Source organism: Punctularia strigosozonata (genome assembly GCF_000264995.1).
Source record: "Punctularia strigosozonata HHB-11173 SS5 unplaced genomic scaffold PUNSTscaffold_8, whole genome shotgun sequence".
NCBI classification, from domain to species: Eukaryota; Fungi; Basidiomycota; class Agaricomycetes; order Corticiales; family Punctulariaceae; genus Punctularia; species Punctularia strigosozonata.
Window position 1 is genome coordinate 812,542 of NW_006767440.1, and position 27,550 is coordinate 840,091.

General features: G+C 58.2%; 9 protein-coding genes across 9 annotated transcripts; 4 read left to right on the top strand and 5 right to left on the bottom strand.

Annotated features, from left to right (window-relative positions):
• Positions 1 to 501: 501 nt before the first annotated feature.
• Positions 502 to 2,134, bottom strand: PUNSTDRAFT_53174 (UBC-like protein). Its single transcript, XM_007384853.1, has 10 exons — positions 2,083 to 2,134; positions 1,999 to 2,011; positions 1,898 to 1,930; positions 1,758 to 1,820; positions 1,587 to 1,664; positions 1,365 to 1,442; positions 1,181 to 1,208; positions 1,015 to 1,085; positions 864 to 919; positions 502 to 654 (listed from the first exon to the last, which is right to left on the bottom strand). The coding sequence occupies exons 1-10, from the start codon at positions 2,094 to 2,096 to the stop codon at positions 642 to 644; spliced, it is 447 nt and encodes a 148-aa protein (XP_007384915.1). The 5' UTR covers positions 2,097 to 2,134; the 3' UTR covers positions 502 to 641.
• Positions 2,135 to 3,072: 938 nt separating this feature from the next.
• On the top strand, positions 3,073 to 9,253 carry PUNSTDRAFT_45295 (uncharacterized protein; the record flags this gene model as incomplete). The annotated part of the gene is made up of 7 exons (XM_007384854.1): positions 3,073 to 3,999; positions 4,198 to 4,269; positions 4,391 to 6,130; positions 6,173 to 8,502; positions 8,560 to 8,703; positions 8,759 to 8,969; positions 9,050 to 9,253. The coding sequence occupies 7 exons, from the start codon at positions 3,073 to 3,075 to the stop codon at positions 9,251 to 9,253; spliced, it is 5,628 nt and encodes a 1,875-aa protein (XP_007384916.1).
• A 345-nt stretch (positions 9,254 to 9,598) lies between these two features.
• PUNSTDRAFT_144334 (uncharacterized protein) lies at positions 9,599 to 10,396 on the bottom strand (the record flags this gene model as incomplete). Its single annotated transcript, XM_007384855.1, has 5 exons — positions 9,599 to 9,787; positions 9,848 to 9,929; positions 9,984 to 10,018; positions 10,073 to 10,159; positions 10,247 to 10,396. The coding sequence occupies 5 exons, from the start codon at positions 10,394 to 10,396 to the stop codon at positions 9,599 to 9,601; spliced, it is 543 nt and encodes a 180-aa protein (XP_007384917.1).
• An 829-nt stretch (positions 10,397 to 11,225) lies between these two features.
• Positions 11,226 to 12,776, bottom strand: PUNSTDRAFT_144335 (uncharacterized protein; the record flags this gene model as incomplete). Its single annotated transcript, XM_007384856.1, has 7 exons — positions 12,532 to 12,776; positions 12,344 to 12,410; positions 12,271 to 12,291; positions 12,071 to 12,217; positions 11,991 to 12,003; positions 11,473 to 11,934; positions 11,226 to 11,410 (listed from the first exon to the last, which is right to left on the bottom strand). Exons 1-7 carry the CDS (start codon positions 12,669 to 12,671, stop codon positions 11,226 to 11,228), a joined length of 1,035 nt encoding a protein of 344 aa, XP_007384918.1. The 5' UTR covers positions 12,672 to 12,776.
• A 352-nt stretch (positions 12,777 to 13,128) lies between these two features.
• On the top strand, positions 13,129 to 14,655 carry PUNSTDRAFT_135332 (uncharacterized protein; the record flags this gene model as incomplete). Its single annotated transcript, XM_007384857.1, has 1 exon — positions 13,129 to 14,655. The coding sequence occupies one exon, from the start codon at positions 13,129 to 13,131 to the stop codon at positions 14,653 to 14,655; it is 1,527 nt and encodes a 508-aa protein (XP_007384919.1).
• Positions 14,656 to 14,810: 155 nt separating this feature from the next.
• PUNSTDRAFT_103929 (uncharacterized protein) lies at positions 14,811 to 16,872 on the bottom strand. Its single transcript, XM_007384858.1, has 6 exons — positions 16,799 to 16,872; positions 16,245 to 16,746; positions 15,966 to 16,157; positions 15,500 to 15,898; positions 15,309 to 15,432; positions 14,811 to 15,255 (listed from the first exon to the last, which is right to left on the bottom strand). The coding sequence occupies exons 1-6, from the start codon at positions 16,837 to 16,839 to the stop codon at positions 14,933 to 14,935; spliced, it is 1,581 nt and encodes a 526-aa protein (XP_007384920.1). The 5' UTR covers positions 16,840 to 16,872; the 3' UTR covers positions 14,811 to 14,932.
• Positions 16,873 to 17,158: 286 nt separating this feature from the next.
• PUNSTDRAFT_70408 (uncharacterized protein) lies at positions 17,159 to 18,751 on the top strand (the record flags this gene model as incomplete). The annotated part of the gene is made up of 1 exon (XM_007384859.1): positions 17,159 to 18,751. A coding segment is annotated over one exon (1,593 nt), but the record flags the coding sequence as incomplete, so codon positions are not given.
• Positions 18,752 to 21,085: 2,334 nt separating this feature from the next.
• PUNSTDRAFT_135335 (uncharacterized protein) lies at positions 21,086 to 22,300 on the bottom strand (the record flags this gene model as incomplete). Its single annotated transcript, XM_007384860.1, has 4 exons — positions 21,086 to 21,131; positions 21,180 to 21,862; positions 21,915 to 22,146; positions 22,209 to 22,300. The coding sequence occupies 4 exons, from the start codon at positions 22,298 to 22,300 to the stop codon at positions 21,086 to 21,088; spliced, it is 1,053 nt and encodes a 350-aa protein (XP_007384922.1).
• A 2,007-nt stretch (positions 22,301 to 24,307) lies between these two features.
• On the top strand, positions 24,308 to 26,748 carry PUNSTDRAFT_126725 (uncharacterized protein; the record flags this gene model as incomplete). Its single annotated transcript, XM_007384861.1, has 9 exons — positions 24,308 to 24,564; positions 24,622 to 24,684; positions 24,750 to 24,905; positions 24,958 to 25,239; positions 25,293 to 25,367; positions 25,497 to 25,507; positions 25,857 to 25,871; positions 26,001 to 26,088; positions 26,236 to 26,748. Exons 1-9 carry the CDS (start codon positions 24,352 to 24,354, stop codon positions 26,746 to 26,748), a joined length of 1,416 nt encoding a protein of 471 aa, XP_007384923.1. The 5' UTR covers positions 24,308 to 24,351.
• Between the last annotated feature and the right edge of the window lie 802 nt (positions 26,749 to 27,550).

Genomic DNA, 27,550 nt, shown 5'->3' on the forward strand with positions numbered 1-27,550 from the left:
TTTAGGAGGCTTTTATCAAATCCGGTTTTTCCTGATGAACTCGAACGATGACCGGTTAACCATCCCTACGTTATCATTTTCCACGACGCCATGACGGCTAGGCCTGATACCCCTTGTCCCGCAAAGGGTGATTGTAGCGGACGTCACGAGCAGTATAGCCTCTGGAGAGCATGATTATCCTCACTTTCGCAATAAGGATCACAGATCTTTTCGATGGCGATATAATTCTATCCTTCCGAGAAACGCATTCGGCGGTGCTCAGAACGGACGAATCGCGACTTCGCTCGCGTCGGCCAGTTTTTTTTCTTTTACAGCAGATGAGGCTCAGATGTATCTTGCCTGCTGTTCGCTTGGCGGCGGTGCTGGTGTTCCAGCACGTCGGGTCGAAGGAAGGACGGAAACCAGTGCGAGGAGGCTGCACAGCCGAAGACGACGATCCTGCGGTGAGCGTAGACACAATTTTTGGGAAAGTTGCCCGCCCAAAGCGGTACTACCATATACGTGATGGTGATGGCAGTTTCTGTTTTTATTTCTCCGGGGTTGCGATATGCAAGTTACAAGGCGGGCACTGGAGTCGTTCGCGTTGGTACAATATATGGGTTTTTTCCGTTCGGCGGCCCATCGGGATCGTTGAACACAGACTACGTGGCGTATCTGCATGAGACGAGCGCGTTAGTTAGCGACGATCGGGCGGGAGGATGGACGGTAGATAGAAACGTAGAAGAGAGTCAGAAAAGAAAAAGAATAAAATAGAAGGGAGCGAGAGTCAAGACGATGAAAACAAAAAATTGACGAGAAGTATTGATTGGTGGTAGTAGTGGGTGGGTCGGTGGAAACACCGGATCGATCGTTGGCTTACGCACTTCTTCGTCCATTCGCGCGCCGTCGCTTCGAACGCCGGTTTGTCGTTCTTGAGGAGCTGTCGCGAGAAGGGGAGGGGAGAAGAGGGGAGAGAGACGCGTGTCAGCCTTCGAAAGCGAGAGATTATGACGGCCCGGCGTCGCGCGTGCTCACCGCGGCGATGTCGGGTTCGTACGGGTCGTCCGGGCTTGGGTTGTTCAGCTTCTCTTGGACGACTGAGAGAACTGGGAGACGACCGAAGGGGGGTCAACGACGTTTTTTTTTTCGTCTCCGGGGGGAGGGGAATCCGATCGTGCGGTAAAGGGTACACTCTGCTCACCGGTCGAGAGCGTGACGGAAGGTTTCCACTAGAGTTTTTGTGGTGTGGAACGTTAGGTCAGTTGAGGATGTGAGTAGTGTGTTTTGCCATCGGCAGCAACGGTACTTGTAGATAAGGGGAGGGAGGGGGACGCGAATATGAAGGTGGGAGGAGAAGGCGGGTTGTGCGGGCTAGATCGTCGCACCTCGTCGCGAAGGAGCGGGACACAGATAGAGCCCTCCTCGTTGATGCCCGGGTGGTAGATCTTGGTCAGGAACGTGACCTTGGAGCAGGTGAGCACGATTGTACGTAAAGAAAAGGTAAAAGGGGCGAAGGTCGGAAAAGAGGGTCGTGATCGAGGGAGTGCGAGGGTTGTGGACGGTTATGGGAGTGGGAATGACGGAGAGGTTAAATGCGTGGGACGTACCGACGGGGCTTTGAAGGGGAAGTTGTCCGGGAGGACGAGCTTGAAGCGGAACGTGCCGTCTCGGTACGGGCTGTCGGGCTGCGAATGCATACAGTACGTGTGTTGAGATGACGAGAGATGGATATGCGAGTTGCGGATTGCAGATGGAAGGAAGGTAGATGAGAGACTGACTGCTGCTTTGATCGAGCACCTCCACTCGAACAGGTTGCCTTCGAGCGGCTCAACGGTCAGACCCTGTATTCAAGACGGGCCGTCAGTCTGCGATCGCACCAGGGTGGCAAGGATGCTGCGGTAGGAGAGAAGAGGCGCACGGAGATGGGTTTGTTGTTGAGATCCGCGAGTTCCTGCGGGTGCAAGGGAGAAAGGATGCCTGTCGGTGGCGCGGAAGTAGGTGGAAATGAAGGGCGAAGACCTTTTGGATCCGGCTGGAGGGAGATAAGGGTTTGTGTATCAGATCTTGTAGACATTAGGATCGCCATGAATTCGCGAGACAAACCGTAGGGCAGTCATCGTACGGGATTGAGCTTGTAGCGCGTAGCAGGGGAGAGCAGTGAAAGGGGGCAGGATAAGCGCCCGCCGAGATCTCCAGGCGAGAGATGGGCGGGCGCCTATCTGGCACCGCCTCCCGACAGTTTCTGATGGCGGCTGGCACGTTCGCCGTCGTCGCCGCCGTCGACCGCGTTCTCCTCAGCTCGTCTCGTCGTTGTCGCACAATTTCCGCTCGCTATATTGCTCTTCTCTTCCGTCCTCGCCGCGAACGAGGGGGCCAACACCGTGTCTACTACTATTGTCGTTCCCGTTCCTGGCCAACTCGTGTTCACCACGTTCCCTTGCTTCTCCCTGACTTCCCCATCCCAGTATTAGCCCACTCGTCCACAACGTGTACCCCGGCTGCATCTTGTCTGCTATCTCTCCCCCTCTTAGCCCAGCCCAGATAGGGCGTCCCCTCCAGACCTAATGCATCGATTCCGGTACGCCCGCTCTTCATCTCTTCATCTCGGCCTCTTCGCACCCCCCACCTTCCTTCCTTCGTCCTCATCTCTCTCACGCGCATATAGCGCTATATTTGCCCCGCCCTACATCTCTACCCTTTGCCGGATCTCATACTGAGATACTTGTTACCAGTAAAAAGTCGGACGTGGGCCGGCGCACGCCCAGCACCGAGGAGTTCCTGCACCAACACCAGCAGCAGCAGGCTTACCATCTGCCCGCCCGCGCTAACCCAAGAGAGCAGCGAGAGCGAGAGCGCGCCCGCGAGGCGCTGCCGGTGCTGCCCCCCGTGGACGACTTCCGCACCTCGCTCATCCTCCCCGAGTAAGTCCCTCCTTCCCCACCACGCCCGTCCCACGTTTTCTTGCCCTCCGGTCCCCATCCAACATGCCGGTCCACCCACTCCCCTCCATGGACCCTCTCCGGCAGCACACCTAACACCCTCCTCCCCGACTTGTGACTGCATGACCGGCAGCAGACTCCAGTACTGACGATTATGCTCGAATGGTACAGCCTCTCCCGGCGCTTCACCCTCCTCCGCAAACAGGCCGGGGACGCCTACTCGCTCGACGAGCTCCGCACGCGCTTCGCCGATCAGCGCGCGCGCGGGAGCACGAACCAAGTCACGGAGGAGGAGGAGGAAATGATCCTCGAGACCCTCGGCAAGCTCCGCTCGTCCAAAGCACAACCACAATCCCAGACCTCGTCTATCGGACAAGATGGGAACGAAGGGTCGGACGAGAGCCTTTCCGACTTGCCCTCCCGCCAGCCCTTTCCACCGAACACCCCTATATCCCCAGGAGGAGGAGGAGGAGGGCGCCCTAGCAAGCGATACAGCAACAATCTCTTCGGCTCGCCCTACCACCGCGACCACACGACCTACCTCCGCTCCACCGCCTCCCCGCCCACCTCGCCACGCGGCACGACCACGACCACCTCCTTCTCCGGCAGCGGACGCAGCGCGATCTCCACCACGTCGAGCGACTTTGCGGGCGCGGGGAGGGGCATGAGCAGCTCGATGTGGTCCCCCGCGTTGACGCCGGAGAACGGGACACCCGGCGCCAGTGCACCCTCCACGCCCAACCTCACCTCCGAATTCAACCTCACCTCTTCCTCCTCGCTCTCCGCGTCGCTCGCGGACCAGCTGCGCTCCTACGCCGACCGCACGCCGCCTTCCAGGAGCAACAGCACCAGCGGGAGCCACAGCGGAAGTGGGAGAGAAGGGAGAGAGAGTGCGAGCGGGAGGGAGGGCTTCCGGATGTCGCGCACGTTCAGCCCGGCTGACCTCAGGCGGGTCTCGCTCTCGCTCGACGCCGTGCTGGCCGAGATGGAGGAGGAGGCGGAGGACGAGATCGTGATGCCGCGCACGCCGGTCCGCGCGTCGACGTCGCGTCCCGCGCAAACGCAGCCGCAGCCGCTTTCCGTGCGTATGCCCCCTCTTTTAACCTCGATCACCATCCATCTTTGTTTGCAACCCGTCCACCACCACGTACCTTCTTGCCCTCTCTTCTTCGTTTCATGTGTTATTCGTATGTTTTGTTTCGGATTCAGATGCGTCTTGGGGCCCGGTTCATATATCACTGTATTGCGGATGCTGATATGTCTTTTTATGGATATATAGACCGACGCGGCTTCTGCGACGCCTGCCCTCTACGACTCGAGGCCTGCACAGCAGCCTGCTGCTCAGTATGCCGTACGTGCACTCTCTCTCCTCTTTCCCCTCGTCCCCTCCCCCTTCTCTTCACTGACACCATTCTGTGCTTGCGTTTCGTCGCCCTTGCACTCCCCATACTCACCGCCACTTTCCCATCCAGACGGACGCCGCTTCCGCCTACGAACCTGGCCAAGCGCTCGCCATCTCGCCGGACGTACCCGCGCACGCCGAGGACGACGATTCCGTCGCGGCGCCCAAAACGCCCTCTCCGCCAAACGCGCACTCGGGCTCGAGCTCACCGACGCCGCGCCTGCCGGGCTACATCCCGGGCATGCCGCGTCCCATGACACCACGCGAGACCACGTTCACACCCCAACCCACCTCCCCCGCCACCAACAGCACGGAGTCTGAGGGCTTCAACCGCCCACACTCGACGACACCGCGCCCGCGTTCGCCCCAGGCCGTGAGCCGGGCAGCCATCACCGCCGCCGCGCTTCCCATCGGCGTCGCCTCTTCTACGACCACCACCAGCACGCGCGCACGGTATCAACACCACTCTCCGTCTTCCTCCGCGTCCAACCTCTACACCCAATCGTTCCTTGCACGCAGCACCAACGGGCGCTTCACTCCCGACCATGGTCCCTCGCCGTCTACGTCCACTGCCTCATCCCACGCATACACCGCAAGCCGCGATCTCTCCTCCCCTACGCCCTCCATCCTATCGTCGCGCCAGCGCCCTACCTCGCCCCTATCTCGTGCGCCCATCCAGCCGCCCTCGCGCCCGACCACACCAGGCTCCCAAATATCGCGTCCGACCACGCCCTCTAACATCACCTGGCAGCTCTCCAAGTCATCCTCCGGGGACACTGCCACGCCCCACAACAACAACAACAATAACAACGGAGGGGCGGGGCATAGTCGGAACGCGAGCTGGGCGAGCAACATCGCGAGCTCGGACGTGCACGCCGTGCTTGACCGCTCGCGCTCCCTGCGTTCGCCCCCTCTGCCGGATTCCCCCACGATGGGGCTCAGGCGAGACGACGGGGACCTCCTCGCGCGCGCGGGCTCGCTCACGCGCTCACTGCGTTCTCCCGCATTACCAGACTCGCCCGCGATCGACGGTGCCAGGGGTGGCGGCCTGGGCCTGGGCGGCATGACGACCGCTGCGGCTGCGGCTGTGGAGACGGTCGCGTCAAGACACGAGAGGCAAGAGAGCCGAGCATCGAACGTGTCCAGGATGGAACTTGGCTCGCCCGTCGCGGCCCCCAACCGCGCGCTGTACTCGCCGACGCCGACCCAGGACGCGACGCATCGCTCGAACCCGTCGAGCTCGACCACCACCTCCGCAAGCTCGTACGGCCACGTTAACGGCAACGGAAACGCGCGCTCGGCGTCGCCTACCGTGCACGGGCACGCGAACGGCGCGCGCCTGGCGGATGACTACGACGCCGCACCCGCGTCGCCGTTTTCGCTCAGCTTCGGGCCCGCGAGCCACGCGCTGTCCCCGCACGCGGGCTCGTCGCGTTCCTCGCTCGACTCCGTCGGCTCCTCCTACCATTCGGACGACGGCGCCACCGAGCGCCGGCGCGACCTCGACGCGCTTTTCTTCGGCGCGGATCCGCGCCCGGCCGCGTGGCACGAGCTGCCGACGCCGGGAACGTCACCGGACGACTACGACGAGGCGGAGGAGGTCGTGCGTCAGGTCGCGGGCATGAGCCGCGCGGATTTTGTCGCGATTCAGGACAAGCTTGTCGCGGCCGCCAAGGCGAAGGAGAACCCGAGTCAGGAAGCGGGGGCGGGAGCGTCGGGCATCAGTGGGCGGCCGCCGTCGTTGAGGCGGAGAAGGCCGAGCGTGTCGCAGTCTTTCAGGGTATGTGGCTCGTACTTTCGCGTGGGCTTGGTGCGTGCGGCTCGGATGGCTGATCGGTGATGCTTCACGCAGGTGGCGAGTCCGGACCGTATCGCAAGCCCTCCTCCGCGCATTGCGAGCCCTCCCCCTCCGACCCAAGCGCAGCCTATCGTCCAGCCCGCGCCAGCACCGGCGCCATCTTCGCCGACTCCTGCCAACGACAAGCTTTCGAAGGCGAAGGGTCTCCTGGACTCGGTCATCGACGACATCGAGTCGCCCCGCGCCAAAACGCGGACACTGCCGGAGAGCGCGCCGCCCTCGGCCTCGGTCATCGTGCAATCGCCCACGGAGCCCAAGCTCACCCCGTCGCCGCCGCATCTCTCCAGCCCGGAACGGCGAGAACGGGACCTGGCGGATGCGCTGTTCGGCCCATCGAGTGGGATCGGGAGCCTGTCGAGCTCGCTGAGCTCTTCGGAGCCTCCCACATCCACCTTCGCACCTTCCTCCGAGACCGTTGTCTCTCCTGACGTTCTGTCGCCCCGATCTCCTCAGCTGCCAGAGAATGCGACCCATGCCGCAGAGGCACCGCCCAGTACGCCCTCGCTCACGCCTTCCTCGCACGGCGTCTCTCCCGCTCCCACCACGCCGTCCCTTAGTCCGACCGTCAACGCGGAGCTCGCGTACCAGGTCCAGCTTCGCGCCGAGGCAGCCATGGCCGCGCTCCGCAAGTCGCCCTCGAACTCCAAGCTCGCCGAGGCCGGCGCGCGCGAGCCGCCCGCGCGCAAGCGCATCAATCCGAACCAAATCTCGACGCCGAGGCTCGAGTTCGCGTCGACGAGCGTGGACACGATCCCGCTGCGCTCGCCGTCGGTGAACTCGACCATGCAGCAGCAGGCGACGGTCGCGGCGAAAAAGTCGGTCGGCCAGCGGTTCCGAAACCTCCGCGGCACGCTGCGGTCCAAAAACGCGCTCCTGCCGCCCGACGGTGCGGCGCACGATAGCCACGATCTGCACAGCCCGCCCGCCTCCGCGCCGCCCCTTCGACAGCAGGAGGCCGCCAGCCCGAGCATCCGCTTCCACCCTCCTCCCGCGAGCGCGACGACGGAATCTGGCAACGGCAGCAAGCCGACCGTGCCCAGTCCTCCAGCATCGGCTGGGCCTGGGCTGAAAGGCTTCATGTCCCGGTTCCGCAAACATAGGCCAGGAGAACCTACGTCTCAGGCCGAACGCCGTCAACCTCCAGCTCCTCTGCCGCTTGGCACTCCGTCATCTTCGGCGGCGTGGCCGTCTTCTCAGCCTATCCCCGTCCCTCTGCATGAAGCACGATCCGCTCCTGCGTTTGGAAGCAGCAATTTCCCGAGCACCCCCGGTGCATCCTCGCTGGCCGCCCAATCCCCTCAGTCCTCCCAATCAGCCAGTTACGCGTTTCAGCAGATCAATGGTCCGCCCGATGCCCGCTCGCCTGTTTCGGTCCAATCCGCGACATTTGAGTCCGCACAATCTTCGCCTCCTCCTGTCCCGTCGAAAGCGCCTGCGTCAGATACCGAGACGGGCATTGAGTCACATGATTCGGTTTCCCAAGCCGATGAGACCGCGCTCAAGCAGCTCTTTGATGCCGCTTCGAACCTTGGGGTAGACCAGGCAGCCTTGAATGAATTGCTCGCCCGCTCCGGGTCGAAGTCCTCGCGCTCGACCGCCTGGACCATGCTCTCGCGGAACAACTCCGCGCTGAACAGCTCTAGGCATCGCCGGGCCGACACCAGAGAGTCGAACCTTGGGAACTACTCGCCAGCACCGTCGGAAGGCCGGCCGAGTCTCGAGACCTCCTATTCGCGTCCCACCACAGCCGACACGCGTTCCAGTCTGGACGGATTTTCCCCGCGGTCCACGGTAGCCACTGAGGGAGCGTCCGCGGATCTATACGCCTCCAAGTCTGGCGCCTCCCTCGAAGGCTTGGGTATCCGGGGTTCTCAGTCACCGATATCGCGCTCTGCGACTATCCGCCCTGTTGCCGTCGATGAACCGACCGTGAAGCAACCATCAGCCCTACGGTCCTTGGAGACCCGCAAAGGGCGGGAAAGCATGGCGAACGCGACGAGAAGCACGATCGTGAGGCGGACACTGATATTCCCGTCCGACGTGAAGGCGGCAGGTCTCGACTTAGGTTCACTATCGCGCAAAAACTCGGCGCGGAAGTCTCGGAGGGCGAGCGCGGGCTCCACGTACTCCAGCCGTTCTGTGCACGATCGTGTACCGACCCCGCCACCCCCACGTTCTGGTGGGTTACGTCGATTCTCCAAGGAAGCTTCGCCTCCCGTCCCGCATCTGCCCACGCCGTTTACACGACCGTCGGATAATCTCACTGTACCGATGTCGGCGCCTGCAGGAACTCTAGAACATTCCAGCTCGACATATGATTCGCTGTAAGCAGGGCAGAGACCCTTGCTTTGTATTGCGCTGTGCTGACATGCTTTGATCAGTTACGATATGTATGCCGGCGATGGCGGTGTGACGAGTGATGGGCAAGAAGGGGGGAACGGCAAATTGGATTCTGACCCATCAGATAATCAGGGCAATCGGCCCGCGCTGGAAGTTATCGAGTTGGCGAATGGAGAGACGATTTGGTATGTCATGCGGTGGTCCTATGAGACCCGATGTCCGCTGACTATCTATCTCCAGGTCAATTGTGAATGGATTACGCGACGATGATGGTGATGAGGGCTTCTACGGCGACCGTCTCAGCTTTGCCTCGGAGTACTCGCTCCACGACAGCAGCGAGGGCGTGCAGCTATTCTTTAAGGAGCACGCGCGTACAGGCTCCAAAGACAGCAACGCTTCGTATTTATCCCGCAAGAGCAAGAAGGGGCCCGCCAACCGTCCCGAAACCAAAGTACGTCACCAGCCGACCACGCGACTTTAATATTGGGGTTCTTTGCGCAGCGGATGCTCATTCATGGTCCCCTTCCACAGGTCTTCTACAGTTCACCCACCCAGATAGCCCGACTTATCGAGAAGATGTCCCAAGGCGTCGATTCGGGGTCATTCAACATCATGCCTACGTCGGCAAGGGGACAATCAGTGGCGTCCTCTTCCCTGCACTCCGATAGTTCTCAGCATTGGACCGTCGAGGAAAGACTGGATCGAATGCTTGGTAGCCTGGATGCGCAGTCGTAATGTTTCTCTCATCGCTATTCATATTATTGACCTCTCCTCCGTATGCCCCCTATCAACTCGTAGGATACAGTAGCTTTCGTCATAAGCACCCCCCGTACATAATACATAGTCCCATGAAGATGCGGTACGAATGGAAAGCATGGTACAAAACGATGACATGTGCATGTGATACGTGCTGTAAATAAAAGCGAGCGCCTAGGAGGGGATGTACCTCCGGTAGGCGAACTCTGCGTAATCCTGTGCCCGTCAAAATCCCTCTTGATGAAACCCCACGCCTGACTGTGCCGACGGGTTAGATAAACGCCTCGTGTAGATGCAGAGACACTGCCAATCGCGTCGAGAACCTCAATAACCCTGTATACTGTCCAGCCACCTGTTCAGCGACAAGGCGGCGAGTGCCTCAAGGAGCCAGAGGTCGTTGTCAAATGTGTAGAAGAATGCCGCATGCGACGGTCCGACGGGGGTGTTTTGTATCTGGCGGCGAAACATCGCAACTCGGTGTCCGGGCTGCATGTAGCCCGGCAGCATGTACAGCTATATTAGTAGGATTTGTCGTTGGCGTGGACCGCTCGCCGAGGAGGAGGCAGCACCCACGTCGTAATCGGTCGGCCTCTGCTCATTCTTCCGCCACTCAAAATGCGTGTGGAATGCATCAGCAGAGTAGAACGCACGGGCGCTATCGGGGTCGAGGCATCAGCGTTTAGATCAGTTGAATGCTGGACAGTATTACCTCGGAGTGGTCCCCTGCTGCAGGAGACTCGCCATCTACGGAGCGTGCGCATCAGCGGGGAGCCTTAGATGTCGGGTGTAGATGCATACATGCATCTGCTGTCCCAATAGTGTGACCAGCTGTGGGGTTGTAATCCAGTCAAACCAGCCGACGACCTGAGTCTCGTTGCGATAAATCTAGATATATATTGATTAGCTATAAGGGGCATCATGGGGGATCGCAAAGGCAGATCGGAAAGCTATATATCTTTATCGGTGCCTTACCGTGGTCCTGGGCGGGAGGGGCGACGTGGACACCGGCGGCGTCTTGAATTCAAAGCACACATGCTTGGTGTCTTCCCCGATGATGACAACGCCTTCCCTAGGATCATCGCGACCAGTAAAAAAGAGCGTATAGTAGATGTCGTTGCTCATGGCGCGGCGGTGGGTCGAGATGCGAGAGAGAAGGAGAGCATTCGTGAATGGCAAATCGCTGATGATGTGAGGCGCCTACTTGCCCAGTTTATTATCCCGGCAACCGGCGCTGCCCCTGGGAAAGATTGCCACTGCCGGTTACAGATCCCCTCTGCATGCGAGCAACGGGCATGAACGCTGCGCTCGACGCTCAGTAAATACCGAGCAAGTACGAATGTCGCAGGTGAGTAGGAACGATGGCGATCTCCATCCGAAGAGGCTTCGCGCCGGGTAGGCTAATCCTTCCACTATACCTCGTATGGTTATATTTGACAGCTGGCTAAATTGAGTGCCTGTGAAATTCCAGGCGAATTCCGGTTTCTTCAACATTGCACGAATGTTGGCCGCCAAAGGGCTGCTTTTCTTAGAGAAAATACCACCACCATCGCGGGCTGCCTTAGGGCTTGAATACCATTATCTGGATTATCGGTGGAATATACCCTATCTTGACGTCCAAAGCGGGAGCGAAGAGCACATGCACGCGTCTTCGAACATTCGCATCGACGACGGATATCCCCAGCAATCTTCTGCTGGGCCTTTTGGCCCCGCCTCGGCCTCTGTCGTGGGAGCCTGCTTAGCCAGAAAATCTCCGAATTCGAACGGCGGTGCCCGGCGCACGGTCGAGATATGGGCCGGTTCATCAATGCCACAGCACCTTGTCGAGATCGGAGCGCGAACATCGCGCATCGAAAGGTCAGCGAACGCCGGCCCCGACGTGATACAGCAGCGACCATTGTGCGAAGTGTGAACACAGCGCCTAGGATACAGCAAAGTATTCCATCACAGCTATTTACGCGTTCACCTTCCACAACGGACGTTTGCGCAGCTTGCGGGTAACGTGTACCGCGCTGCCCCCATCGTGACCACCGCCAAAGGCGAGCACGACGGTTTCCTCTGCGCCTGACCCTCGCGCAACGCCCTTCTTGCGAAACTCGATTGCCTCCTTCGCAAACTTGAACCGTGCCTGGTCGGATCCTGTCATTCATTCATCTCGTGAGCCGGCAATTTCTGATCGGGATGTGGCATAAAGAGCGGACCGATTTGGAAGGTCGGCGACTCAACCGCAGCCTTGAATAAGTCGAAGGGAACGCGAGCGTAAATCTGCAATAGTGTAGCTCGCCCGTCCGCGTTGGGCGACGCACCGGTGCCGGGGTTAACGCCCAGGATCTGCGGAAGCTGTACCACGAGGAAGTTGAAGACATCGTCCCTCAACCGGTGCGCGTACAGTCCGAATATCGTTGGGGGTAGTTGCGGGTGCGGCGTGAGGTCCATGGTCGGCGTTGATGGCGATGATAATGCCGACGAAGGAGTTGGGCCTAGGTCGCTGAAGGCTAGCCAGCTATCGATAGTTTCGACGGTGATGGATTGTCTGCATGCCTCGTACGCGTAGGTGCAGAGTTCTTCGACGCCGCCCAGGAGGCACCCAGCGGCGAGCACGCCCCTTGCGTTCTCTGCTCGGACGAGATTGAAGGAGATCGGCGAATAGAGGTAGCCGAGCGCTGAGCACGGTGGTCAGCGTTGAGAGAGGTATGACGATTGAAGCCGGGAGATATACCGATCGCGAGGCCCTGAGAATGGGATGCCGTTAGGATCGCACATGAAGCTCGCGCGCGCCGAAAAGAGACAACCACGCACCTCTACGGTTACTTCCGGTTCATGTTCAAGGTTCAAATAGATAGTCCTCTGCCCGCCGTTTTGAGGTGAGGTAGACATCAAGTGTGCGAGATAAGGAGAACGCGACAAGATGATCGCGTGCAGGCGATACGCAGTGTGATGTGCATGCTGGATCCGAAAGTTCTTATAATGAGCACAGCAAGATGTACAGGGTTACTCACGAGAACGGTATCTGCCCACAGCTGGAAAGAGGATCGGTGCCTGACACAAGATGATACATAGCAGCGCACTGACCCCGTTTTGAAACCCAGCGTGATACAGGTGGTTTACGATTTCCTCATTCATACGAGCTTGCGGGTTTCTGAACAGAGACAAGGGAGGGCCGATCAGCCATATGACCGTGACGCTTTGACCATAACCCATAACGCGAGGACGCGACTTGGGTCCTCCGGAAACGAGCAAAGCACTGACTAGCAACTCACTGATTGTACCCGTTGGCTCCGTTCAAAGATAGTGCTGAGCTACTGCTCGGTGCATAAGGCGCCCCACTGGCACTCGTGGCATCCGCCGGTATGCCAGGGAAATTACTGGGTCCGCTACCATTCGAAGTCGGCGAGGTCATAGTTGATATACAGTACTTTCTTGCAGATGATGTATCAGGTAGTTACTAAGCGAGCGGTAGAGGCGGGTCAAGCGACAGATTCTACAAGTATACCTTTGAGTTTTGAGCCAACGTAGGAGGAGAACGACGGAGAGGTAGGCAGAAATTCATCACGTGCTCGTAGGTGTGACTGCGTTGAGGCGTGGAAACGCTCTCCCTATCGCAGGCGCGCCACACGAAGGTCGTCCACCAACACCAAGCCCACAAGAACCTGCCATTACTCTAGTAATGATCATGGATACGTGAGTGTTTAGGTTCTTGTTGCTCCCAGGGCGCTGCTCCACGTCCTTGGCTCAACGTACTTGCAAAACGCCTGTGTAGTAGCTCGTCTCAGTCGGTAAACGACACGCAGGATAGTATCGACCACGAAGTTCAAGCCATATACGAGCTGATAGATTCCTTGCACCAAAAAGTCCGGATGCTCCGCGAGCGCCGCAATCAGCTGGCGCCTATCTTCCGGCTTCCCCTGGATGTCATCAGCGAGATTTTCTGCCTCATCTCCATTCCGAGTTCCGCACGACGTTCCGCTGGTTTCTTGTTTCACGGCCACAGATTTATGTCGGTTTGCCGATACTGGCGGCACATTGGGATTGAAATTGCCAAGGTCTGGTCTGTGATCCCGAATCTCAGGTCGAAGCAGATGATTGGTACCTTTATCTCAAGGTCGAAGAACACGCTCTTGGACGTGGAGATCGACGTGCAACGCAACGGTGATCCTAAAAAACTTCTCTCGAACCTGCACCGTATCGGTGCGCTCGACCTGTACGGCGATAAGGGGTACACTATCCTTGAAGAGCTCAGGCGTCCTGCCCCGGTTATGGCATCGTGTCACATTCACCTCAGTGAAACCTGTTTACCGGCGGACTTTTTGGGCCTGCATGCTCCCCACCTTCGTCATTTACGGATAAAACGAACTCTTTTCCACTGGAAGATGCTGTGTTGTACTTCTCTTGTCCAAAGCTTGACCATCCTCGAATTATGGCGCATCCCTGGAAGTACGTTGCCTAGCGGAGCACGGGTAGCTTCTGCTTTGCGAGCTATGCCCTCGCTGCAGAAACTCGTGCTGGTGGTGTCCGATTGCGCTCAGAAAAAGCCGGGGAAGTTTCGCGGCGACATAATAATGCTCAGCCACCTCACTACCTTGGACTTGCGTGGCTCAGGATCGTGGATCTGCCGAATCCTTCGTCGCATTAGGGTCCCCTCTACCGCATGCATCTCGCTGAAGCCATACAATATGAAACTAGCACCGGTATTGGAGTTCCTTGAAGGTCATTGCACGCGTCACGGCGATGAGTCCTCCATCCGCCGTCTATCCCTGGACGGACCATGGTCGTTGACCGCGCACTCCAGCACCAAAACCTCATCCCTTCCCTTGCTACGCATCAGTGACCCTGCAGCTGGACAACGCACCCTTCGCTACCTCGTGCGTCAATTGCGACTCGACGAGCTTGAAGTCGTTGTTTTGCAGCGGTATTGGGCCAGCACAACGCATGATATCGCCCCCGCATCTTTTCTAGCCCCATGCAAATCTGCAACCCGACTCCACATTGCCGCCAGAGTATGCCGTCAATTGTTACCTGACCTCTATCGAAGAAAACAACCAACCAACGAGCACGTCAGTCGTTATGATCTTCTTCCGGCGCTACAGTTTGTACGCATCAAGAAGTCTTCCTCCTTCTGGCAGGGAACTGCGGATAGCATGCGCCGCCTTATGGAGGCACGGCACGCTGACTCCAACATCAACGGGACGTCTGAACCTGCAGATGCAAACGAGCGCATCGACGTCGCGCTCTGTGTGGAAGAAAACTATGATTCAAACTTGGATGACTCAGATCTTGAGTCGATTAACTCGTACGTGCCGAAGTCGGAGCTGGACTCGGACTACGACTCGGACTCGGAGGACGACTCGGATGCGTCAAGTGAATTGTATTACTACTACCCTTGAGGATAGGAGTCCAAGCTATTATAGCTCGGATTAGGCATCTCACAGGTTGGTAACGGTAAGGAAAAACATGCTGTCATGGTAAGTATCAGGCGTCTGATGGTTCTTCAGGTCCGCGGCGGCTTCAATGACTTTGACGGAGTTGTGAAATGGAACATGAATCTGGGTTGGATATATATTCCGTTCGATGCACATGTCTCCCAATAGTTCCATGTAAATTCAACACCTCATGTGTCCACCGGTTCGGATCTCTCGTACCCATCTCGAACATAGAAAACCCCTACCCCGCGTGCTCTACGATGCTCGTCACCAGCTGGCCCTTCTGCACTACCGTGCGCAACATCTCGGGCATCGCCCGCTCCTCAAACACGCCCTCCTCCTCGCCCTCAACCGGCAAGCTCACGTTGATCGCGCTGCACTTCGCGCTGAAAATCTCGATCGTGTCCGCGCACGCCTTGGAGAGGTAGATCTGGCCAGAGTCGGTCGAGTCGAGCTGGATCGTCGGCGCGGAGCCCGTGATCTGGAGCGTGAAGGAGGGCGAGGAGGTGACCGAGATGGAGGAGATGACCGAGTCGACGAGCACGCTCGTCTTGGTGCATTGGACTGGAAGAAACGCAATGAGGATCCGCGATGGACGTTGACAGGTAGAGACGCACCGAGCGTGACGGCATTACATTTGCCCTTGATCACGACCGTCGCGTTCTTGCACCCGAAGAGGTTGACCGTCTGCGACCTCTCGGTATCCTCGACCGTCAGCCCGTGCTCATTCTCCTGGTATTCCTGTTTGAAAATCCCGTTGTCAGGCATCTGATCGTATCCAACGCAGAAAGAGATTGGGTAAACGCACGATCATCCACTTGTTCCCCTCGAGCGCGAGCTTGGCCGGCTTCTTGCCCTGCAGGCTCGCAGGCTTGGTCGGCTTCTTCGGCAGCGGCGGTCGCTTGCCGGGGGCTGGAGCGACCTCGGCGGGCACGGTCGATACCGCCCGCAGCGCCGGGTTCTTGTGCGTCATTTCCGACTTGTCGACCTTGCGCAGGCCCTTGGTGACCTCCTCGCCGCGATTGAGGTCGGCGAAGACGGCACCGATGCCACCCGCGGGGGCGGGCGCGGATGAGGTCGAGGGTGCTGGCGGGGCCGGTGGTGGAGGAGGGCCAGGAGGTGGAGGTGGTGGAGGCGGGGCTGGAGCACCTGATGCGGAAGAGGCGGAGGCGGAGGAGGGTGCCTTATACTGGTTCACAAGTATGCCCTAAATGAATGATGCATGATTAGAGGCTAGGAAGCATGAAGTGAACGATATATGCGGGCTGACGAACCTTGGGATTCCAGCTGAGCCCGGTGGTGTGATGCTCGGCCACGTATTTCCGCAGTGCATCAAGCGACGCAAAGAACGCACGCACCCACTCGCCGTGCTTAGGTTCCTTGTCCTTGTGCTCGCGCAAGATTTTGTCGCCGGAGTACTTGGACGCGTTGATCATCTCTTGGATATACGGCGCAGGCTTCGTCTCCTACATTTAGGACCCGAGTGTTAGCTGCCAGCACTCCAGTAGGAAGTAAACGGTAAAAAAAGAGGATCAACGTTTCATGTCACGCACCATGACCCATTGCATCGCCTGCGTCCCGTCAGAGAGCACTGTGAAGTGCAACGCGAACTCGCGATTCTTGAAGTTGGCCTCCTTGACGTGCTCGACAGCCTGCATGCTCTCCGCAAGCGGGCGCAGGAGCGGTTGGAGCGTGGCCGCGTCTGCCGGGCGCTGGCACGCTGCCGCAAGCGCGATCAGGCCCCGGAGCTCGCGGAAGAGCGCCTCGACGAGGTCGGCCTGCTCCGCAAGGGGCGAACCAGGGAAGTACTCGCGCGTAAGGCGGGCGAAGGGCTGGACGTGCGCGTCGAGAACCTGCTCGTCGTACGCGGCGACCGCGGGCGGGTCCGGCGCGGGCGCCACGGCAGCCTGAGGCTGAGAGGAGTGCGGGGGCGGTACTGGCGCCGGGGGTGCGTTCGGGTTAGGCTCGTCGCGGAACTCATCGGACGAACGGGCGACAGTGGAGGAGGCCTGGGCGACGGCGAGGTCCTCGAGGCGCGACGTTGCGGCTTCCAACCTGCACAATATTCAGAGATCGTGTGCGACGCATATCATGATTGTCGCCGTACCGCTTGATGATCGTCGCGAGCGAGTGTAAGCCGCCCGACATGATGGAGGTTATCGAGGATGAGGAGAAGGACGAAGTTGACGCGGCCACCAACGAGGTGAACGTGTTTTCTGACGACGACGATCACCACTGCGATCAGTAACTCTTGGATTGCCAGAGCCTGCTCGTTTGCTCACATGCTTTGAAAGGTCTCATAGGCTCATTGTTTGTCACGAACGACGACGAAGTGTGCTAGACAGAATCCACCGCGCGCGGGCGAGCGTGCACTCAGCTTCGAAGAATTCAAGGATCTTGTCTCATCCTCGACGAACACAACTTGAAATTCAGGGTATTCACTCCACTGCCCCTCGTAACCGCGACAATGCTGGCCACCGACACGCCGCCTCCCTTTGCTGGACTTACTCCCGCCCCGACGCCGCCGCCCCCAGGTTCTGCTCCTACAGGCCGCAAGCGCAAACAAGCGCCCGCGCAAGCAAGCACCAGCACGGCCTCTACTCCTCCCCCAGAGGGTAGCACCCCTGCGCCAACCACCACCATCATCTCCGACCGATCCGACCTCTCCACACGTGAACGTCGCACCATCTCGCGCTACCCGATTTTCCTTCCAGCCCTGAACCAGCCCTTGGCATCCACGTCCACCCCGCGCTCGCGCTCCCCCTCCTCCAGCTCCGCTGACCCAGACGATGACCCGCTTTTCTATACCACCGACGGCATCCCTCACAACTCCCTTCGCTTCCGATACTACCCCGCCGGTGTCAACTCGCCCGGCGCCATCCTCACCTGCCGCACCATTGAATCCCTCCCCTGCTCCTACCGCATCTCATGGGAGGACCGCTCTCCCTTCCTCAAAGTCTCGCGCTCCGGCCTGCGCCTCCTCGGCGACAAAGGCTTCCGCTCCGCGCGGGGCAACGCGCCCGTTCGCGAGGGCCGCTGGTACTTTGAGGTCAAGATCGAGAAGGGCGGTGGTGAACCCGGCGCGCGTGCAGAGGGCGCACACGTCCGCCTCGGCTGGAGCCGACGTGAGGCGCCGCTCAACGCGCCCGTCGGCGTCGACGGCTACTCGTACGCCTACCGTGACAAGACGGGCGAGAAGGTGACCCTCTCCCGCCCGCGCCCATATGGCGCGCCCTTCCGCTCCGGCGACACCGTCGGGATGTACATCGCGCTCCCGCCGCGGCGCACGCCTGGTACAGTCCGGACGCGCGGCGGGAAGGAGGTTCCTGACCCGCACGACCCGGCGAACATCCGCCGCAACCGCATCCCAATCGACTTCAAGGGCCAGGAGTACTTCGAGACGCTCGAGTACCAGGCGTCGAAAGAAATGATTTCGCTCATGGAGGCGCAATCCGCCAAGCCATCCGCCTCCGCGTCGCTCCCCTCCGCGCCATCCAAGAAGTCAGGCGCGACCGTCAAGAATATGTCGAACGCACGTGCTGCTGCTGCATCTGCTAAGAAAGCGCAGCCCGAGCTGCGCCCGCTCCCAACGCTCGGCCCGGACTCCTGCCTTGCCTTCTTCGTGAATGGCGTGTGTCAGGGCGTAGCGTTCCGCGACCTGTACGACTACTTACCGCTCCGTGCCCCGAACGACGCCGCCGCGGCACAGCGTCACAGGAAGAAGCGAGACGGCGGCACGCATCACGAGCACGCTCCCAATCCGTTCGACGACGGCACGCTTGGATACTACCCGACTCTGTCGCTGTTCAACGATGCCCGGGTGCGGTTGAACCCCGGTCCGGACTTTGAGTATCCTCCACCGGATGATGTCGATGCCGTGCTCGCCGAGCACGAGCGGAAACGACAAGGGGAGGGGGAGGACGACAAGTCGCAGCTGAAGATGGACGTGGACGCGGACATCAAGCCTTCCACGCAGCGCACCTGGCGCCCGCTCTGCGAGCGTTATCCCGAGTACATGGCCGAACAATGGGCCCTCGACGACGAAGAGGAAGCACGCGCGCGCGCGGCGCTCGCCGACGACAACGTTGACGACCCGTCCCCGTCCCCCCTCCCCGCGCTCCCTGCCACGACGAAGCCTCCGTTGGACAACGAGGCGGAGGAGAAGCGCCAACAACGGCTCGCGAAGCGACGTGCGCAAGCTGCCGCGCGCAAAAAGGCCAAGCTCGCACAGCAAGCGCATCCGAAGGACGACTTGCTGAGCGTGCCAGGCGGCAGCCCGCTGAGGCAGTCCGCGACGCCCTACATGGATACCGACCCGGACGCAGCAGGGACGCCGGACACGGCTGGCGTGTACTACTCGCCCGCCGTGACCCCCGATCCGGCGCTGATGCGGAGTAGGACGTACAGTCCCGACTTGGATCCGGACATGGACAGAGGCGCGAGCCTCAGGCCATACTCACCCGCGGCGAGCGCGTCATCGGGCGTAGAGGTACGGGACGGCGTAGAGAGCGAGGACGACGAGCGTGATGGTCATACCGCGGGCGCCGAGCCAGAGTACATGGAGTTCGAAGAGGCGCCACCACCAATGGAGCCCACCAAGGAGGAGGAGGAGGAGGAGGAGGAGGATGACGAGTGAATGGCTCCGCGTTTCTGCGCATCGAAGTCGTTCTCAGTGTGTTGAACATTGTCATGTAACACATCAAGTCGTACTTCACGGTCTAAGCTGGCCGCAATACTACCGGGTGCAATAGCAGTTCTCTAAGAGCATTGGTCATACACGACCTGTAGCGATAGCGTGAAAATCACGAGCTGCAGGCGATGAATCGTTGTGGCCCACGAAAGGCGTTGGTTTTGCCATGATAATCAACGAAGCATGTCGTCCACCCTCTCTTCGCCAGCTCACATCTGCACTCTAGCTGGATTGCAAGAAAGCCCCGAGAGCGTCTATGCTGTCGTAGTCAACAAACCTGAAGATGAATTCGATCCGTATCCTTTCTAGCCTCGGTAGCAAAAGGGAGGTGGGGCTGTGTTCTTCACCGGTCCAAAATATCCGTTGTTGGTACAGAGGAGGGAAAATGTATGCAGTAGCATTCAGCTCACATTTTAGATGCCGTATAACCCAGACCGAAGAGGTTATTCATTATGGCTAGTGCCCATCGGCTGGCCGATCGCTCGCGTATATCGACGATCTCGAGAACGTCGAGTCGCAGCTGACGGATAAAGTCAAGGCTGAAGCACAGGTCCAGCATGGGAAGTGCACCACCATCCAAGCTGCAGTCAGGATATGCAGCGAACGTTTGGAACTTTCGGATAGCCAGGCAACAGACCGGTTGCTCATATCCATTACGAGTGCAACAATTCTTGAGGATGGATATGATTGAGGTCGAATCTCGAGGGACGATGGGCAAATTGACATGGCGAAGAGCCAGAAGTGCTGTGAGGGACTATGACATGATCGAGGAGATCAAAGATTTCCATACCCTGAGAGTCAAGCCCCAAGGTAACGATCCGGTTCAGCGTCGTGACATCAGGAGAGCCGGTAGCAGGCCTTGGCGAACGATACTCCGTCCGATGACTGGTGTCAATGACCAATGTTGCCAGGGATGACATTGCTTTGGCAGACATTGCGCGCTATACGGACGCACTTACGCGGGCATAGTCGCGCTGTTGTTTTCCGTCAATTAATAGTAAGTCGCTTGTCTCCCCGGGCAGACTCTGGAGCGTGAAGACAGTCGTAGTCAAGCGTAAGTACATGCCGCGAACACGGCAACGCGACTTCACGGGTGGGCGGAGAAGTGAGTCACCTGACCTAATTACCCTAGGGTGGGCCGTACACGATCCCGTACAGATACCTTATCGACGGCGGCTGGTCATCACTTCGAATCATCGCTCATCGCTCATCTCTGTATGTTTCCGATTCCAAACATTTTGCGCCCAGTTGTGAGGCCGCAAGAGCGGGATCTAGCACGAATACCTTCGACACTCCCGATAATCCGTTGACACGACCGCCGACAAGCGTACAACGCCATGCCTTCTCTGGAGCTACTCAAGGCAAGTTATCCCTTGGGATCAATACTGACATCTGGAAATATTGGCTAACACCCGTTCGCTAACCGAACTGCAGGGTCTTTAAGACCTTGCAAGTGACACTACAAACTCGCGATTACAGCGCATCGACGTTCGCGCGCAGGTGAAACTCGGAAGAAGGCCGTCTGACGAAGCCGGGCATATCGTCATTCTCCAACAACACAAGGAAAATGTCCTGGAACTACAGGGGAGACACCCGCTTCCGATTGTCCATTCGAGGCGCGTTCTGTTGACATCGGTCACCATCATTTCCGCTCATAAAGAATACAGTCAAAAGATTCGACTTCATACTCACCCACTGGAATCATCACACGTTCGGGGCCGTCCTCTCGCAATAGCCTTTGTTGAAGTGCCTGCTCCACGAATCATCGCGCGCAAAGGTCCTATCACACCGCGCGCACGTTACCGTGCCATCCCGGTTACCGGCGTGCTTTACCGATATAAGGTGCCGAACGTGAAAATCGTACGCGCGATGGAAACCTACTCCGCACTTGGCGCAATAGAATGGCTTGGATCGCTGGGAGACGGTCTGCTTGACCTTCGATTTCTTTACGCATGCCTTCTTCTTGCTCGGCTTGGCGGCGTAGTCGTCGTCGTCCAGATCCGAGGTCGGGAGGTAGTCGTCGTCAAGCTTCCGCTTGCGACGATTGGTATATGTTTCAGGTGACAGTGCCTGCTTCTTGAATCTGCCGGAACGGCGGAGACCGTCTGGCTCTTGCACTGCGATGCCACTGTCAGGGTTCAAAGGGGGACCCGGCCGTTGGGGAGGATTTGAACCACCCGAACAGAAATGGTTGACCGTGCTACCGGGCGCTAACAGAGGCTTGGCGTTGCCAGAGCCAGGGGCAAGCTCCTGGCTCCGCAAGTCAAGCTGGGCGATGCTTGATGTACCTGGCGTAACGACATGGGATCTGCGAGGATTGAGAAGACCAACGCGGTGGGTTTTTTTGGGTTTATGCGTGCTTGCATATCCAAAAGGCTCAACCTCACTCAAGGGACGTGCCGATAAGGAGGAATATGACAGCGTCGATGGAGGGAGAACGGCGAACGACAGATCGGTCCGCGGCCGGCCATGAAGCGTGTCCTAGCCCGTCATGTATCAGCAGAGCTCATTTGTTGTCATAGGGAAAGTACACCTTGGATTGGTGTTCATGATTGTTGTGAAGGCGTTGAGCTGAGAAGCCTGGTGCGTCGATGAAAAACGCGAAGTCTTGCGGAAAGAGATCGTCCAACGCAAGTTCAAAGTCGGTATCACTCTTCCATGCGAGCGTGAGGCGTTGGTCCTGGACGACGGGTGCGTTCTGCCTGCGCTTCAGATCAAGACCCGGTTCGTTCTCGCTGCAGTGCTTCATGTCGAGCCACGACTCCCTGACGAGGCGTCATTCGATTAGTCAGTGGCTTTGTGGACAGCCGCAGCGGTTATCACATACATCAGCTGGTCGACAGTGGGGAGGTCGACCGTGACAACCACTGCTTCATGAGGACTGGACCGCAATGCGGGCGACGGAACAGGCGCCAACATTGCGAAGTGTGGACGATGGCAAAAACCAAGAGGATCCTGCGAGAATTGCGGCAGGAAAATGCGAGATGGGGAGTCGTTTGAGCCGAGGTTGCTGCCCTTTATTCAGGCCTTGTTCGCTGAATGGCAAGATGTAGGTCCGGAACACGAGCGGAGTGTTGGTTGGCATGCTTCCGACTGCTTCCGGAATGTTACTCGAGGCGCGTGTACGATTTACGAGCTGTCATACTTACGCGCGTGTATCGTCCGATACCGAGAATGGCACATTGTCGAGTCGAGAATGACTCTGCCTGGGCGTCGGTCCGGGAGCGCCACATATTCTTACTCTAGTAGTGGCATGGCCTCGGAGTGGTCAAGTATGATCAGACTGCTAGCTGCAATAATCTAGTGGGGGGCGTATCGATCTCCACCACGAACTCTAGATGCTTCGCAGCTTTGGCACCGAATTCCCCTGACGTGAAGTTCCACGAGCGCCCCCATCACACTCCAACATCACCCCGATGGCCGACTCGGCGATCTCGAGGCCAATGAGCAAATTCTAAACATCACCTTGTATATTGCTGACTGTCTAGGCACACAGTCGCAAGGGTGAAGACATCGATTGAATCTAGTCATCTTCTACGCTACCTTCCAATTTATAGCTAACCCCCCAAAACAGCCAGACTTCCGGTATGCCGCGGCCCATATGCGGATTCAATGATCTCACCATCATCGACACCACCGGCGATCAGCTTCTATGTTCTTAGGAATGGCAAAGACAAGCCCTTATCCACCATTTCAACGATTCTTGTTTTCTACGCCGTGGTAACGTCTCTCATGCTCTCGCCATGTTCATCTTGAGTGTCGAACAATTTCGCTGTCAGGCTTTCGGGCTTGGAAATGCCTGCGGCGGCTCGAATGAGGCTCTAGATATGACGGCGGTGATCCCTGTTGCCGACTTCCTCAGGCTTCCTTAGCTGTGACAATCTGCCGGGAAATGCGCTCAGGGTTTGTCCACGCTCATCCTTCTCTGTCCCAACTCACACTTGCTTGAAGGAATATATCACGACAAGTCAATACTTTTCTGTTCCGATATCTGGAACATATCGGACTTCACGCGAGCTGCGTGTCCTTGTCGCTCGCTGGCGCGACGAAGCCATTCATTGAGAAAAAGGTGCTGCAACGTTGATGTTGTCACCCGGACTTGGACCAGCACTTGGACGCAGCTCCCAAGCGCTCTGATTATAAAATATAGTCGCGGTGCTCAAGGCAATAGATGTTAGGTTGTTTTGCCATCCTTCGATTGACAACATACGCGGAACGATAGCCATACGAGGCCGGGGCACGCACTTAAGCCCCCTCCCCCCTGGATGAAAGAGCTAGAAATGATCTCAATCGAATAACTGTAGGCACCGCGACCTCGCAAAGCATGGTCAGTGTGGTTTACATATGTTCCATGATTTCCAAGCATCCCATAAGTCCGTGACGGCTAACATCACGACGCGAAACTGGTGGCGGGTACAGTCAAGAATTCAGCGTTGTATCATTTGTGTAGAAGCTGACCATCATGCGCTGATGAGTACGGGAACGGGGTACATACGCCAGCCAGAGCGATCGGAGTTCTTGCACAAGGACTTCAACTTGAAGTTCGAGTTGGCGGGATTGCTCTGTCTTGGATCTGAAGTCTAGCTATATCACAATGGTTCGTTTGACATTGAAATTTCAACAAGTCCAGCGTTCCAGTGTGCAACGTAGAACGCAAAGAAATAGCGAGGGCTGGGTCCAGCGCCAGGATGCCGGTGACGCCGTTAAGCGTGAGAAACACTATTCAATCAACAAAGGCCGTGGGAATACGAGCTTCGGAAGGTCAATGTGGCGGTGCCGCCAAACAACGCGACATCATTTCACGTGACGTGGACGCGACCTCATAGCACAGCCACAACATCTCCGGATTAAAACGTCAGGGGCGATATGCCGCCGCCAAACCCGCTGTCCCTGCTACGCTCACCCTTATCGCCACCCCAGGTCTCACCCAACCCTATCCTCGTTCCCCCTCGTTTCACCGTCTCAACGCAATGTCTGCCCCCTCGTCTCCCGAACCCAAGCCCGCCTCACAGACCGAGGAGAAGGTTGCTCCGTCCTCGAAGAAGAGCTCTCCTGCGAAGAGCCCTGCCGCTAAGAAGTCGGCCGCGACCAAGAAGGCTACTACTAAGAAGTCGTCTGTATCCAAGAAGCCCGCCCCGCAGGCCAAGGCTTCGGGGCACCCATCCTGGAAGGATCTCATCAAGGTTCGTTTTTCATGTTCGTATCTTGCACTACCTACATCGACGAACCTGCGCATCTAGGAATGCATCGTCGATCACCCCGACGACAAGCGCGCCGGTGTCTCGCGACCCCAGATCAAGAAGGTATGCCGATCCGGTTTCCTAGCTTGCAATTTGTCCGCTGACCCACGGTTATCACTCTTCCGTAGTGGGCTGAGGACAAGTACAACATCGACATGAGCGGTGCCAACGTCTCGCACATGAACCGCGCCATCGCATCCGGCGCCGAGGTGGGCATCTTCCTTCTCCCTAAGGGCGTTTCCGGCAAGGTCAAGCTCGCGCCTAAGAACGTCGCATCCAAGGAGGTTAGTCCAATGTTCCTACCGTCTTACGCTCTACGTCCTAAACGTTTGCCAGAACGAGCCCGCGACCAAGAAACCCGCTACTGCTACCACCTCGAAGAAGCCTGTCGCCAAGTCTGCTCCCACGAAGAGGTCCGCGGCTACCAAGACTTCGTCCACTAAGAAGTCCACTGCTACGAAGAAGGCCGCGACGAGCAAAGCGCCCGCTCGAGCAGCCCTCGCCACCAAGTCGTCTACCGTACCTGCGAAGAAGGCTGCCGCCCCGAAGAAGACTGCCACTGGGACCAAGAAGGCGCCGGCGAAGAAGACGTCCAGTGCGAAGAGCATCGAGAAGAAGGTAGATTCGTATTCGTGCATCTGTAAGCACTCCGATGCTGATCGTCTTCGTAGGCTGCTGCCAAGACCGCCGCGACGAAAGCGTCGAAGGCTAAAGCCAAGCCCGCATCCTCCAAGAAGGCGGCACCGGTATCCGCCACGAAGGCGAAGCCGACGTCTAGGCGTGCCGCGAGAGCGTCGGCATGATCGTCGCCTATGGCACGCATATGCACTACTGCTTGGACGCCTGGCCCGTTTGTCATATTTATCCACTTCTAGACTTTCTATCCGTGCGTCGCGCTGTCGTAGGACGCGCGTGCATGGACCCATACTATTAGTCCATGTTTCGGACTTGTCATCTGTCTTATGTCCGGTGTACTGTATACGCGTAGGATTCTCTTAGTGGTAATGTATCCCTGAATCATGATCTACTTGTCACGCTCAGTTGATGTGTCTGAATCTGAGCAATATTCGAATGCGTAATGCCCTTGCAACGCCACGTGGTGATGAATGTCGCCGCGCGAGTTTACACCTTGCGTGCTAACTGCTACCACATCCAAAGGACCAGGAGCCATCGCTCATATCTAACTTGCGCTCTACAGCTGTATTAGAGATTTTGTTTTGATTCTCGGCTTTTAGGATGTTCTTCGATATGTGAGCCTTCACTATTATGTGCCCACTAGGACGGACGCGTCTAGAATATTAATGCAAGCCTCTCAGTCCAGAGACTCTTCATGGACAGCGTCCGCAATACGGACAATCTACCGACGACAGGAAATATAGGATAGATTGCGAGATCGAAGCTGCCGCCGACAACATGGCGAAATACTTGGAGGTCAAACACCGCTTAATGCCCTACATATACAGCCTCGTGCGTGTCGTCGCTCCGCGTAGAGAGTGCCTGCTAATCCGATGTTGCTCATCATACCCAGGCTCTGAAAGCGCACGAGACTGGCGCGCCCGTTCAACGCGCGATGTTCATCGAGTTCTTCTCACGACGCACTACCTCGACAAACAGTACATGCTCGGTTCGTCGCTCCTAGTGGCGCCCGTCTTTGTCCCGGAGGGCGAAGAATCCGAGTATTACCTCCCCGCTGGCCGATGGACGTCCTTCTTCCATCCCGAACGCGTCGTCACCGGCCCGACGTGGGTCAAGGAGGTGGTGCCGCTGGACGACATCCCCGTCTGGGTTCGCCCCAACACGATCCTCTGCCTGGGCCCGGAGCACACTGGTCGGCCGGACTACAAGCTGTCGGAGGGGCTGGAGGCCCGGTTGTATGAGCTCGAAGAAGGGGCCAAGGTCGAGGCCGTGATCCCGACGGGCGAGACGGGCAAGGTTGCGGGCACAGTGCGTGCGGAGAGGAAAGGGGCGGAGATCAGGGTGAGCGTGGTCGACGGCGAGGTGGGGCTTGCGAGCATTTCACTGTTCGATGAACGCTTGCAGATCACGGGTGTCACTGCTGGCGGGAAGGTTCAAGGTAAGGCGGTGGAGGTGGAGAAGGGCGCAAAGGAGGTCATCTTCACAGTGTAACTCTCGAGACAGTGCAGAAACAAGCTCAGTAATGCGCGCTGGCCGGCCTGCGTGATCATTGATCAGTCTGCCCAAGCATGTCATCGCCGAGGTTGTTGACTGGCAGGAGCCTCCGCCACCCATTATGCAAAGCTATTGCCTACAACAGCATGCCGACGTAGCCAGGATCGTTACAAACGTGATTTTCGAAGAGGTAAATAGCCGAACCGACCAAGGAGTCATAGGAGTATATGTCACCGCTATCGCGCTCAAGAGCTCTGGGCCGATTCGCCTGCCGCCGCCCGCGAAGCGAGAGAGATCTGAGCTCGGACACGCCGCCCCGTCATGGCCTCGCCACGTCCGCGCTAGGCCTCTCCAATACGCCTCCTCCTCGCTCGATATCGTCGCACCAAAAGCTGTCAAATCGCCTGCGCTCGGACGCCTTTTCTCTATGGATAGAAGGAACTTGGATGTGCGACGACGTGGTCATTCTTTCCCCCTGAACACCTTAACCGTTCGCCTACCGCTGTACTTTGTTGTTGGATGAATGTTACGATGTCGCCTCCCAATCGACCACTCTATCCGTGGCGCATGTTACATAAGGGCACTGCGTCGACGAGAACGGGGAACCGATGCAAATATACACGGCATGTATACACGGCATGTACGGTACATGTCGCATCTTGGAAGATCTGGACATGACACGGCGTCAACTGAGTCGCGCGAACGGTTCCTGGAACGCCTTTCAGGCCGTCGACAATTTCCAAGATAATATGATAACGGTATGGATGACGTTTCGCGAGTGACGACCAGTTCATGCGCT

Bases quoted from the DNA above. Each gene is read 5' to 3' on its own strand.
- PUNSTDRAFT_53174 (XM_007384853.1), bottom strand. The intron at 1,821-1,897 runs GTGCGCCTCTTC...TCTTGAATACAG, and splicing joins TCAACAACAAACCCATCTCC to GGTCTGACCGTTGAGCCGCT. The intron at 1,209-1,364 runs GTGCGACGATCT...CAAAAACTCTAG, and splicing joins TCCCGCTCCTTCGCGACGAG to TGGAAACCTTCCGTCACGCT.
- PUNSTDRAFT_103929 (XM_007384858.1), bottom strand. From the start codon at position 16,839: ATGTCGGGCGGCTTACACTCGCTCGCGACGATCATCAAGCG. The intron at 16,158-16,244 runs GTGCGTGACATG...TCCTAAATGTAG, and splicing joins AGGCGATGCAATGGGTCATG to GAGACGAAGCCTGCGCCGTA. The intron at 15,899-15,965 runs GTTCGTCAGCCC...TCATTCATTTAG, and splicing joins GGCTCAGCTGGAATCCCAAG to GGCATACTTGTGAACCAGTA.